Consider the following 12,644-nt stretch of genomic DNA (forward strand, 5'->3'; position numbering starts at 1 on the left):
CATTTTGATGGCATTTAACCATAGTTCAGATGATTTGAGTAGAAATCACACTACAGTTGACGATTGTTGGATGTAATCGCTGTCGATCACATGTATAGAACAAGGTTGGTTAGAAAAAAAAATCCAAATGGCGCCCTTATTTGTTGAAGACGTCTACTCTTGCATGTAGCGCGTTCAAGATCTACGATGTGAAAGCCCAATTAAGATGTTTTGTTTTAGTAAACGAATAATTAATATCGCTCATGTACATGTACTTTTTAAGTTATTGACTTTTAAACACAAACACAGTATTATAATTTTGTACACGGATCACACTATTAAAGGTCATTGATGTTTCAGAAAAACGAAAACAATTCACATATAAAAAAGAGACTTATGGGATTATTCTGATATCGTTTTTATGATACGACATAGTTTCATTTTACTGAAACATCACGTATCTTGAACGTGATCCGCGAACAAACTTTTAAAACTGTGTTTGTTTTCAAAAGTCGAAAAGTACATGATTTATTTCAATGATTATTTTACTTAAAGGGAAAATACAACATTTGTAAACTTCAAAAAATAAAACTACCCAATCATTTTGAAATACCTTGCTGGACTGTTAGTGAATGACAGTGTAAAGCATCCTGTAAAATCATGGCACCTGGTATACCGTCATTTTCAAGAAAAGTGGTATTTTTGTATCAATTTCCAACGCTGGTCGGCCGATCAGCGTTGGAAAAAACTGGCTTTTTTTCAAATACTGGCCCCAATTGACCATCGCACTTGTTTGCAATCGATTACACACCTATGAATGGGTACAAGCCAGCTAGACTGGTTCCCTGACCTTACAATTCCCCAATGTATGTAAACTGCTCTGTTTCTTCTTATATGGAGTCAGGGAACCAGACTACAGGAAAATGATTGTTTTTCTTGGTTTTTATATCATTTTCGAACCCAAAACCTCAGAAAAGTCAGTGTAACTATATTTGCTATATATTTCCAACCCCCCAATTCCATCCATTTCTGAAAATTACAGCAAAAGCAAATGATGTATATTCCCTTTAAGAGAGCTTACATGAAGAAGTTCCTAAAATAGGGGGTCAAATTGGTTTTCTTTTTTTTTTCTTTTTCTTTTTAAACTCATCCTGTACATACCTTGTTGGAAACCGATAGTCAAGTATATTTTGTACAGCAGGGGGACAGAACCAAGATATGGTTCACTCGGGGGGTGGGGGGGGGGGGGGCGGTGGAGGTCCTCGGGCCGCTAGCTCGCCCCGCCCCGCTCTAAAAGCTCTCTTGACATTTGATTGTACATTGTATTCGTTTGTGAAGTGTGTTACCGCCCAGAAAGCAAAATGGTTACACCTCTCTGTGGGTTCTAATAGTCTTTCATGTATATACTGTAATCATATTTGCTACGAGAACGTTGCTGTGAAAAAAAAATGAAAAATATATACAACTGTAAAAGTACGTCATTAAGTTGTGAACGTAACATTCCGTCCAATCTCGTATGAAATTTCTCTTTACCAATCAAAAGGTGTTATTTTAATATATAATTTTTTATATTTAATAAGCCAAATTATTTTGATACATGTAATAGGTTGATATTTTTGAGAAAGCCGTGTGTGAAAAATAAACTTCAACTCCACTGCTCAATTTAAAACAGAGTTTTGTCCCATTTCCTTGTAAAGAAGCACATGGGCGTGGAACGTTAGCCTGTAAACAGTGTTTAAATGAATCCTTTTCTTTTTTTTGTGAGATATGGCGCTATATGGCTGGGGTTCAAGGTTTTTTGTATTATTTTACCCTAATGTACACAAACCTCCCATTGTGTCCGCCATTATCCTGCGCAAAAAAGCTTGTGTTGGTGCCCCTGTGAATCCTATTGTTTTTCCCTCGATCCCTAGTTCCTCGACTAGTTCGGAAGACTCCGTCTAGACGTGGGTGCGTGTGCTTCACGAACATCAAATTATTTAAGATGTGGCAAGTGTAATAACATCTGCATGTGGCAATCAAGACTTCTTCAATTGATTCTAACGTTAGCAATGAATCCGGAGGCGAACGGGTTTTTGGAAAAAAAGTTCTGAAACTGGTATCCGATAATCCCAGATTTGGATAGATAGGCCTATGCGTGCCTGGTGCAGTAGAGTGTGCAATTTGACTGAATGATAATAAACAACACCCTCACAAACAAACTACCCAAAACAAGTAACAAACTTAATTCACGAGTGTTGGCGCCAAAGGTACATGTATATTCTTTATGTAATACATGTAGTCGTGTGTATGTTTTACATAATTTTGAACTTCTGTTTACATCATGGGATGATGGTCGCGAGTCGGTCGTATGCAGAAATCTCATGTTGTATCCACATGTTCCTGTGCTTTCCTATATCCGTAAGAACGCAACTGGATATAAAGGGAATATTCAGCCACAAAGTGCAAAATGTCTAGACGTGGAAGAACGCACTCACACCTTCATTAAACGTTGTCGCGTTTGCAGTGACAGACTTACATACGATAGTTATATTATACGCACATGCCTTGTACTATCACTTGTGCGCGAGTTCAAGTCTCCCTTGATATGCCTATATTATTTACGTCACGAGTCTTAATGATTGCAAAATATAAGCATATGCATTTGAAAACATCCGGATTAGTTATCAGGGAGTGGGAATTTGTCTGATGGAAATTATATGTTTAATAGCATTAAATTAATGTTTGCGATAATCGTTGTAATCTTTGGGAATGCGCCCTCTGTGGGCTTAGCTGGGCGAGTTCGGTCAATGCTATCAATATTATGCTCATTGTAAGCCTTTTTTAGCCATATTTTTACCGTCTCACTTGAAACCCTTCCATTGGAACCATCCAATGTAAAATTTAAGTGACATTTGCAATGCACTTAACGTAAAAATACTAATTGGCCTATAACACCCCCCCCTCAAAAAAAAAGAAAGTTGTCGATTTTGAAAAATCGATGAGAGTTGAAAAGTTACCATTATCATAGTATGAGCACCAACCTTGTTACCCATTACGTTTACCGTTTACAAAATCCACTCGTTCATTTAAAGACAATCGCACAGCGTTAAAAAAAAAAGGGCACTATAGTGAAAAAACAAAGCCGCTCTTGAAAAAAAGACCAGCAAAATTAAAGTGGGGAGGGGGCGACGGGGGCGATGTTTTAAGCCCCCCCCACACACACACCCTACGCCCTGCCCTTGGCTACGCCGCTGATTCTATGGAATTGAAAAATAAATTTATGAGCATTAGCATAACATGTATTATGTTTGCCCCATTTCAATAGTATACAATTGTTGCAACCCCCCCCCTCTAGATCCGCAACTGATAAGAGTGGATGAGGCGTTGCAGTCAAAGAACCAAAGGCCCGAGGAATGCATGAAGCAATGAATCAAGATTTGCAATAATGAATGATGATGTTTTCAGAGAACGAAAGAATTGAGATTATTCCAGTACATGTATGTGAATAATCCACGCTGTAACTTGGTGTCCGCCCTTGCCGTCATAACTTACTCATCTTTTTTTTTTCAAATCTATCTCAAACGTAATTTTTTTAAAACTACTATCAAACAAGACACGATGGATATAGTGTTCTTCCGCAATTGTCTGAGAATATTGGCATCTGTTTGCCAAAAAGAAAACAATATCTTTATCAGCAATTAATGTGGATAATCCGGATTTTCAAGATACCTACGCTAAAAATATTTCCGCTAGTTTCATCCCAGCGGCTATAAAAGTACAGGCCGACGGAGGAGGCAGAACACGAGCTGTTACAAGCCTGACGAACAAGGTAAGTGACTGACTATACGAGAGTATGGGATGGGTTGAGGCGCACATGATTGTATTACAACACTGTCCAGCGGGCATAGTCAGCGAAATTTCCACGGGATCGAATGTGAAATTTGGAAAACGGTTATTTTCAGTGATAGTCCTGCATCTATTTTTGTCGATATTTCTCGTATTTATGTTACGAGAGAATGCGGATAGTTGTCCAATCGGAACAACATAGTCTTGTGAATTGTTTAAACCTGCCCAGAGGAAAAGTTCAGAAATGTAGTTCAACATAGATTACGTTTGTCATCCCTTAATATTGGTCATTTCAGAGTGTTAAGAGGTGGTTGCTTCAAAATTAAAATAAAAACACAATCAATTGTTCGTTAATGAGGCAAGAAGTCAACTCATGACATTCAACGCACGTATTGTAGACGTAGATTTAGTGCCATTAACATCACATAATTATACGCATTCTTTATTTGAAGAATAATTATACCAATACAAGCACATACCAATTAGGTATACCGGTACTCTTTGTCTTGTTTGTCTTGTTCTGCAGAACCCATCTCACCATGAAGACTTTCGTGCTCCTGTGTCTGTGCGTGGCCGCGGCCAGCGCCGCCCTGGCTCCCCTCAGGAAGGTGAACCAGCACATCCCCAACAGATACATCATCAAGCTCAAGGTAAGAATGGACAACACAAACAGTAACACTAGGGCTACAATTTGGGCTAGAATATGATCAGAATTGTGTCTGAGACTCAACAGTGAAACTGAAAAATGGGATGGTACTAATTTAGCTTACATAATTATAGTGACTCAGCAAGTCGGACAGCATTAGGTTGGGTCCTTCTTTTTCAGCAGAATGTTACAAAATATCGTGAAACGTCTTTCTACCGCAAATTCGAGATGTGTTTATTCATGTTTATTCATTCGAGACGTTGTTTTCTTCGCTCGAGATTTTATCAAGATTTATGAAGAATTTTCCGACAGTTTAACCAAAATTCAGGGAAAAGGGTTGAGCAACAAAATGTTCATTTTTTTTTTTTATGTGGGTATGAAAAAAACAACGTTTTCAAAGTTTTCGAAATCTAACTCCTTTTCATCTAGAAAGACTAACCAGAAAAAAAAGGATATAGGCCTATTTGAAAAATTACTCACCGACAACCGTTCTAACCGACATTTAGGATACTCTGTTTATAATGGTTTAACCTTACAGCCATAGGCCCTGTAATAAATTGAAGTAATTAATGGTAGCATTGACATATAAGTCAACTGTGAACCAAACTGACCTACCCGTAATATGTTTCTCCCATACAGGAGGGCTCCAACTTGGATGAGTTTGTTGACCGTCTTGAGACCCGCACCAGGGGCCTGAACATCCCCGTCGCTGTCATGAAGAAGTTCCGTAAGGTCATGAACGCCTTCGTGGCTAGCATCCCAGACAGGTTCATTGATTCTGTAAGTTGATATTTTCACCATCCGTTAGGGGAGTCAGGTTGGCGTAGCGGTACTTTCCTCGCCTTCCACCTGGAATATGTGGATTGGGTTCAGACCCTAACTGAGTTTTCAGTCCCCACTTGATTCCGAGGGTTTTTCTCAGCATATTCTTCTGGGGTATTTGAACCAAGTTGAAGAGGAAAAGGAAGATGAAGGCAATTTTCATTTAATGGCCTTTTTGTTTTACAATATTTATGGTTTCGCCATCAGCAGCATGCACAATCTCATGCTATACCCCGTCCTTTTCTGTATTATGCAGATCCGTAGCTTCGATGGCGTTGAGTACGTCGAGGAGGATGGTGTCGTCAAGACCCAGGCCGTTACTTGGGGTCTTGACCGTGTGGATCAGCGCTACCTCCCCCTGGATGGCTCCTTCAATCCCGCTGGTAAGGAACCCCCTTCCATATCAAAACAAGTCTGGAATGTGCACTGATGTTGCACCAAATCACCTGTGGTAACCGGCGCTTCTAATTGGCTTGATTTCTGAGTAAAACGTCTGTTTACCGATTACTCTAAGTGCCAAGATATAAAATCCAGACGAAATTGCAAGAGACAAGTATTGCATGCATTTGCTCTCATCCCCCCCCCCCCCAAAAAAAATAATGACCTGGACTGTGAAGTCTAGAAGTATAGGAAATTTACTTCAAACGCAATATCAGACACTTTTCAGTTATTGTGAAGTCACTTGTTCGACACATAAACAACTAATGGAACTGTCGAGGTTCATTTAAAACACACCTCGAATCTGTACATTTTAGTTCAAGTTCTTTTTTAATCTTACATGATGAACACATATTAGTAGGCACAGTCGACATTTTCACCTACAAAATATTATCAACTTGCATTCAACATTTGCAAACATTGAAAAACAAAACTATCAAATTATTATGAAAAACCTTACTGGGCTATAAGTAAATGACAGTTTAAAGCACCGAATGCTGCTGTCATTTCCAAGAAAAGTGGTATTGTTGTATCAATTTTCAACACTGGTCGGCCGACCATCGTTGGAAAAACCTGACTCAGTTTTTTTCAACTGCCCCCAATTTGCCATTTTGTTTGCAATTGGTTACTCATCCGTGAACGGGTGCAAACCAGCTAGACTGGTTCCCTGACCTTACAATTTCCGAACATCTATAAATTGCTCCGTTTCATCTTAAGTGGGGTCAGGGAACCAGGCTACAAGCACATGATTGTTTTTCCTGTTTTTTCCCAGCATCTTAAACACAAAACTTCAAACAAGTCAGTGTTACAATATTTGCTATAAAACACTTACCCCCAAAGCTCTCCATTTCTGAAAATTACAGCAAAAGCAAATGTTGTATATTCCCTCTAAACTGAGTAGTACATCGAAATGAAAAGAATAATTTGTCTTTATCGTTCGTGAAATGTTATTTATCAAAATATTTATTAAAACAAATATGCACCAGTGTTATATTTTCTCTAAGAAAACACATCAACAACACTTTAAATCGATCGCTTGTATCGTTTTGTTTCTATAGGCACCGGCGCTGGTGTTAACGTGTACGTGGTCGACACCGGTGTCAACCCATCTCACTGGGAGTTTGGCGGCCGTGCCGTGGCCTGGTATGATGCTCTTGGTGGATCAGGTACTGACTGCAACGGTCACGGAACTCACTGTGCCGGTACCGTGGGCAGCAGGAGCTACGGTGTAGCCACCAGCGCCAGCCTGTACGGTGTCCGTGTGCTCAGCTGTATCGGATTCGGCTCCAACAGTGGTGTTGTCGACGGTAAGTTGTACAGAATGATTTCCTCTTATCGACTCCTTAAAAGTAAACTCTGCTTGCAAATGCTGTACCTAGAACTACTTCAAATCCTTTGGTTGCGATCTACACAAGGTTGTTACAACGCAGGTTTTTGCCATATCAAGTTGATCGATATGAACAATTAGGGCATATTGCTAAACAAGAGTAAGCCAAAACAACCACATACGCCTAGCGTAAACATGGCAGGCACCGCCTTTCCCCTCACTCCTATAATTATATTGCGTAAACGTCGCCACATTTTACATTAATTTTAAACAGGCTTTCCACAATTTCAATTCTGACGGATTTCCCTGCCTTCCTAAATCAACAGGTATTGACCAGGTTGGTCTGAACGGCCAGCTGCCCGCTGTAGTCTCCATGTCCCTGGGTGGTGGTGCTTCCACTGCTACCGATAGCGCCGTCCAGAACCTGATCAACCTCGGCTTCACCGTGTCTGCTGCCGCCGGTAACGAGAACGTGGATGCTTGCAACTCCTCCCCCGCTAGAGTCTCCGACGTAAGTTGGCTCACTTATTCTAAAATGTCAGCACTTTGCAAAATGAAATACACAGATAGTTACTTTATTAATAATTTCTTTGTCTCTTGTACCACTCACAATAAAACCCAGTTTTCATGTGTAATACGTATTTGTAATACCGGAACGTGTTGAAGATGAGTAGTTTCATCAACATGACTTGTTTCACAATGTGCGAGGAATTGCCTTTTGATAAGACCATATCGTGACTAGACCCTGGCCGGCACTTGACTGAGATGTAAAGCCACTACACGAGTTGAAGAATGTCTGTTGTTTGTCCTCAACCCTCTTCGGGGAAATTCTTTCTTTGCTTGGTTCCGCATTCCAAAGTCACAAGGGCGTTGTCAAAAGGCTCAGTGAGTCCGAATCTATGAATGTTCCATATTTGCAGTTCTCACTGCAAGCTGTGTGTTTGATAACAAACTAAGCCCTTATGAGATAGAATTTTGCGTCGGGGTGATATAAATCAAATTAGGTTTTGCCCTTCACCGACGTTTTTAAACACTGTAAACTAAGTCCTAATTCCCAAATTTGCTTGGGTCCACAGGCTATCACCGTGGGTGCCACTGACAGCAGCGATGCCCGTGCTTCCTTCTCCAACTACGGTACCTGTGTGGACATCTTCGCTCCAGGTGTGGACATCACCTCCACCTGGTACACCACCAACTGGGGCACCAACACCATCAGTGGTACCTCCATGGCCTGCCCACACGTCTCTGGTAAGACATCTTACCTCTCTTGCATAGAAACAATTCAAGTTTTTTTTTTACTAGAAGGGATTCTAGAAGGGTGGATGGGATGATTGGAAGCCTTGTGACTTTTTCAAAACTATCGTTGTTGTTTAAATAATAAACCTGTATGGCCAGTAAATTGATGTCCTTCTCAGAAAGAATTTAAAAAATGGCAAAGACTTCCTATCAAAATTAAGTCGCTTGTTTGTTGAGTCTCGTGTTCTTATTTTTCAATGAATTCTTCTTTTTCTCTAAACACTTTAATAATATACCCGAAGGGTAGATGATATTAGGGTATTGCATTAATATTGTGCATCTGGTCTACAGATTTTACACCATTTCATTGGTCTTTAAAAGACATGGATGTAAAAAAAAGTATGTCTCGTTAATTAGTGTTTATTCAATTCAGAGGCATGAATATCTACACCTAATTTTTTTTACGTAGAAAACACATGATGGGCCTTCATTAATAAAATGGCACAGGCTAACTTATGTACACCTGTTCTTATGTTCTGTCTCCAGGTGCTGCTGCCGTTATGCTTGGTAACAACCGCAGCTTGAGCCCAGCCGCCCTGAAGTCCTCCATGCTGGCTAGCGCCACCTCCAACGTGGTGTCCAACCCTGGCTGGGGCTCCCCCAACAAGATGCTGTACATCGGCAACTAAACAGGTGAGGAATTTGCACTAATCCTTGAACAGCCGACAGCGTAAAGATGCATGTATACATTATTTGCTTTTTCTGCCTTTGTTTGTACGTTTTAAACAACGACATTGCTCAAAATCGTCAGTAGGATGCATAACAAATGACCTAGTTCTGATTAAGTTTTAGCTTTGAGAAAGCAGAGACTTTTTTCCGTTATTGGGTTTCTATTATAAGATGGAATTTTGCGTCGGAGTGATATAAATCAAATTAGGTTTTTGCCCATCACCGACGTTTTTTTAAACACTGTATACTCAGTGTGTTACCTCCCGAGTGAAAGTCGGGGAAAAAAACCGTCGGTGAAGGGCAAAAACCTAATTTTATTTACTGAATTTCGTTGCTTACGTAAAAATTGTGTCCGCGGCCACGCGGGGTATTGACGGATGTTCCTTAGTAGACATGCCTTTTACGTTAAGTAACTTTTAGAATCAACTCAAAACGATTCCGTGGTACAGCGGTAATACAATACAAAGATACAATCAAACTTTTGGCATAGATAGGTTCGTAGCCAATTTTGAAACAAGGGCACGATTAAAAGAGACAATTTAACATGTGACTTGAGACTTTTACACTTACATGTAAATTCAAATCTGGATTTGGATGACGATGAGGAATTTGTAGCGCTGGGATGTGAATTCGGACCTTTATTGATCAAATTCACATCTGTGCGAACTGCAGTGAACCTTTTCAATGCAAATATACAGCATGGCTTGTCCAACTGAAATTAACAACCCAATTTATCAGGCTAGGATATCGTAAATGTCACAGATCAGTGACAGAAACCAACTAAAGGCATCCCCTTTTCAATATTCATCTTCCACAGATAACTCGACTGACAAGAACGGATGTCGACAATAGACGGAATACCAACTGACGGTTATATAATTATTGATGTTTTAGATTTCATATGCTGAATCAGTTGAAGAATAACTCTGTAGAGGTCTGAGATGGTGGAATAAAATAAGTGATTTTCAATCAAATTGAATCAAAACTCTCTGTGATTTCATTGGTGTAAATTGTTGTCAGTTGGTGAATTTTTTTCCATGCGGGTGAGTGATAAGTGGCCAGATTTTTTTTTTTGGAAAGGGGGGAAGCTTACAAAATAAAAAGAATTGTATCAGTTTAGATTAAAATTAAGGATCTCAGAATCACTCTTGCTTGCCGAACAGATTCAAAATGCATCTGAGGCATGGACGAGGAAGGGGGTGGGGGTGCAAGCTCTGCCCCCAACCAAAAAGAGGTTCTACAACACATTTTGCGTTAATTAATTGGGAGGGGTTTGCAAATGTCCCTCGCATCTGCCAACCGTAAAAAAAAACCCACAATGAGAATGTACTGAAAAAGTACAGGGAGCGGAAGCGGGGGGGGGGGGGGGCAGCTTTGCCCGATCTATCAAAAACTCCAGGCAAGTGGTGATGCCCATGAACTGACGAATATAAACTTATAAACTATCATGTGCCGTCAATTCATAGTTTTACTTCGCCAAGGTTCATTTACACTAAAGCAAGTTAAAGTGATTTTGGGGATTAGCTAGTGTAACACCCACACACGTTTGTTTGGTAAATCGAAGATATCTATTGTTTGCCTTCCTCTTTCAACACTCAGAGAAAAGTGTCTTAAACGTTTTAGGGTCTCTCTCTTAGAATTTCCGATTTCACCAACTAACGCTCTACAGCATAGGCATACATGTATAGTCCATATACGGGTTAACATGTAAAGTCTAAATGGTAAAATGATGATCTTTTGCTAAAAACAAATTTGGTTAAAGTGGTCAAAAAATTGCCCCAGAATGCACCACAGAACATCTAGAATCCATCCCTCGAGGCCCTTATAAAAGCGGGCCTCGAAACCCTAGCCGTTATAGGCTTCGCACTCATATTAGTTCCGATCAAGATTATGTATATGGGCTATATTCACAATCCCCTCCCACTTTTGTGAAGCGATTGACGCCCTTGGTGCCACGCGCGGATCCAGATGGGGGCACACCCGGCCCGTGCCCCCCCTTTTTGCAACTGTTTTTTTTTTTTTTTTTTTTTTTTAACGAGTCATCTTGGGGCGGGCGAGCATTAAATACATCCCTTTGAGAACATGGCTATCTTTTTCGTTTTTGAGGAGTCATTATGGCGGGCGGACGGGCGGTCATCAAATCAATCGCTTTGAACATAACTATTATACATAATTATCAACAAAAATATACAATGTATAATTTTTGAAGGTCGCCTGTCAATCATTGTCTCAACATTTCTTTCAAAGCAAAAATATATATTTTTATAAGACATTTTTTATTTCCCGGCTGGACTAGGGGCACATTTAATACAGCACCTGCATTTAATGCTTCATGTCAAAATGTATTCCAAAATATATTCTAGAGTAGAACCAAGGGCGGATCCGGGGGGGGGGGCGCCAAAGGGGGCCATTCCCCCCCCCCCCCCCAAAAAAAAAAACGAAACCAATTTTTTTTTTTTATGTGACATCGCAATAAAGGCAGGCAATGAGTACACCACCATCTTTTCCTCAAAAAAACAGTGGTTAAAGTGGTCAGAAATTGCCTCAGATCGCACCACAGAGTATCTAGAATCCAAAAAATTTTCGGGGCCCTTCAGCGAGCCCCGAACCCCACGCCGTAATTTTTTGGCCCACTTTTTGGGGGGACCAAAACTTTTTTTTGGGGGGGGGGGACCAACTTTATTTTGGCCCACCCCAAAATTGTGTTCTGGGTCCACCCTTGAGTAGAACATGTACCGGTACACGAAATTATGTAGGCCATGTGTTTTTTTTAATAAATGAAGAATAAAATCGCCATCCCCTTCTTTTATTTTCCCGGCCTCAGAGAGAGATTTAAGTCTGGTTCTCTACAAAAATTTTTTTTTTAAAGCAAAATGATTAAAAAAAACCTAGTTCGTTAAAGTTTGTACTCGAAGTTAATTCTTTTGTAGATTCCAGGGGAAATTTAATACGAATTATGCTCGGTTTTTCTTATTTTTAAATGAATATGATCAGGATTAACAACATCCCTCAAATAATAGCATCAAAATATATTCCAAAATATATTCTAGAGTAAAACATTTTCACAAAATAATGTAGGCCATGCATTTTATTTTTTAGATACACGAAGAATTAATCGTCATCCCTTTTATATTGCCCCAGCCTCAAATAGAGAGACATCAAATAAATAGGGGTTATTTTAATACGATTTAGTATGTCTTGTTCTCTCGATTTATTTTTAAAGTAAAACGATTTCAAACACCCTAGCCCATTAAGTTCTGAACTCTTAGTTAATTCTTTTGTAGATTTGCTTAGTTTTTCCTAATTTTAAAAGGAATACGAATAAGATTATCAACAGCCCTTTGACTTCAAACTTAATTTCAAAATGTATTCCGAAATATTTTAGAGTAACATTTACAAAAATAATGTAGGCCATGCAGTTTTATTTTTTAAATAAGCGAAGAATAAAATCGTACTACGAAAAAAAGACATCGGGAGCCTTACATTTAATGAATTATTTGGACTTGGAATATCATCCCCCAATCGTTTATCTATGTGCATGTACACAACACGGAGGTGAAATTTCACGTTCAATTCAGTTTCCCACATTTTTTCGCATAAAGGTTTCCCCTGTCTCTGAGAAAAAAAATGCCCAAATAA

At 39.6% G+C, this 12,644-nt stretch overlaps 1 protein-coding gene across 1 annotated transcript; it reads left to right on the top strand.

The window, feature by feature from the left end:
• The first annotated feature begins 3,720 nt into the window (after positions 1–3,720).
• LOC119726584 (aqualysin-1-like) lies at positions 3,721–9,979 on the top strand. The gene is made up of 9 exons (XM_038198319.1): positions 3,721–3,790; positions 4,334–4,457; positions 5,093–5,233; positions 5,532–5,658; positions 6,772–7,020; positions 7,367–7,551; positions 8,117–8,288; positions 8,823–8,969; positions 9,823–9,979. The coding sequence occupies exons 2-8, from the start codon at positions 4,347–4,349 to the stop codon at positions 8,963–8,965; spliced, it is 1,128 nt and encodes a 375-aa protein (XP_038054247.1). The 5' UTR covers positions 3,721–3,790; positions 4,334–4,346; the 3' UTR covers positions 8,966–8,969; positions 9,823–9,979.
• The last annotated feature ends 2,665 nt before the right edge of the window (positions 9,980–12,644 follow it).

This window comes from Patiria miniata, unplaced genomic scaffold (genome assembly GCF_015706575.1).
Source record: "Patiria miniata isolate m_02_andy unplaced genomic scaffold, ASM1570657v1 HiC_scaffold_2, whole genome shotgun sequence".
Classification (NCBI taxonomy): Eukaryota; Metazoa; Echinodermata; class Asteroidea; order Valvatida; family Asterinidae; genus Patiria; species Patiria miniata.

Coding starts and splice junctions, on each gene's coding strand:
- LOC119726584 (XM_038198319.1), top strand. CDS start 4,347: ATGAAGACTTTCGTGCTCCTGTGTCTGTGCGTGGCCGCGGCCAGCGCC. Junction 7,021..7,366: donor CAACAGTGGTGTTGTCGACG/GTAAGTTGTACA, acceptor CTAAATCAACAG/GTATTGACCAGGTTGGTCTG. Junction 7,552..8,116: donor CCCCCGCTAGAGTCTCCGAC/GTAAGTTGGCTC, acceptor TTGGGTCCACAG/GCTATCACCGTGGGTGCCAC.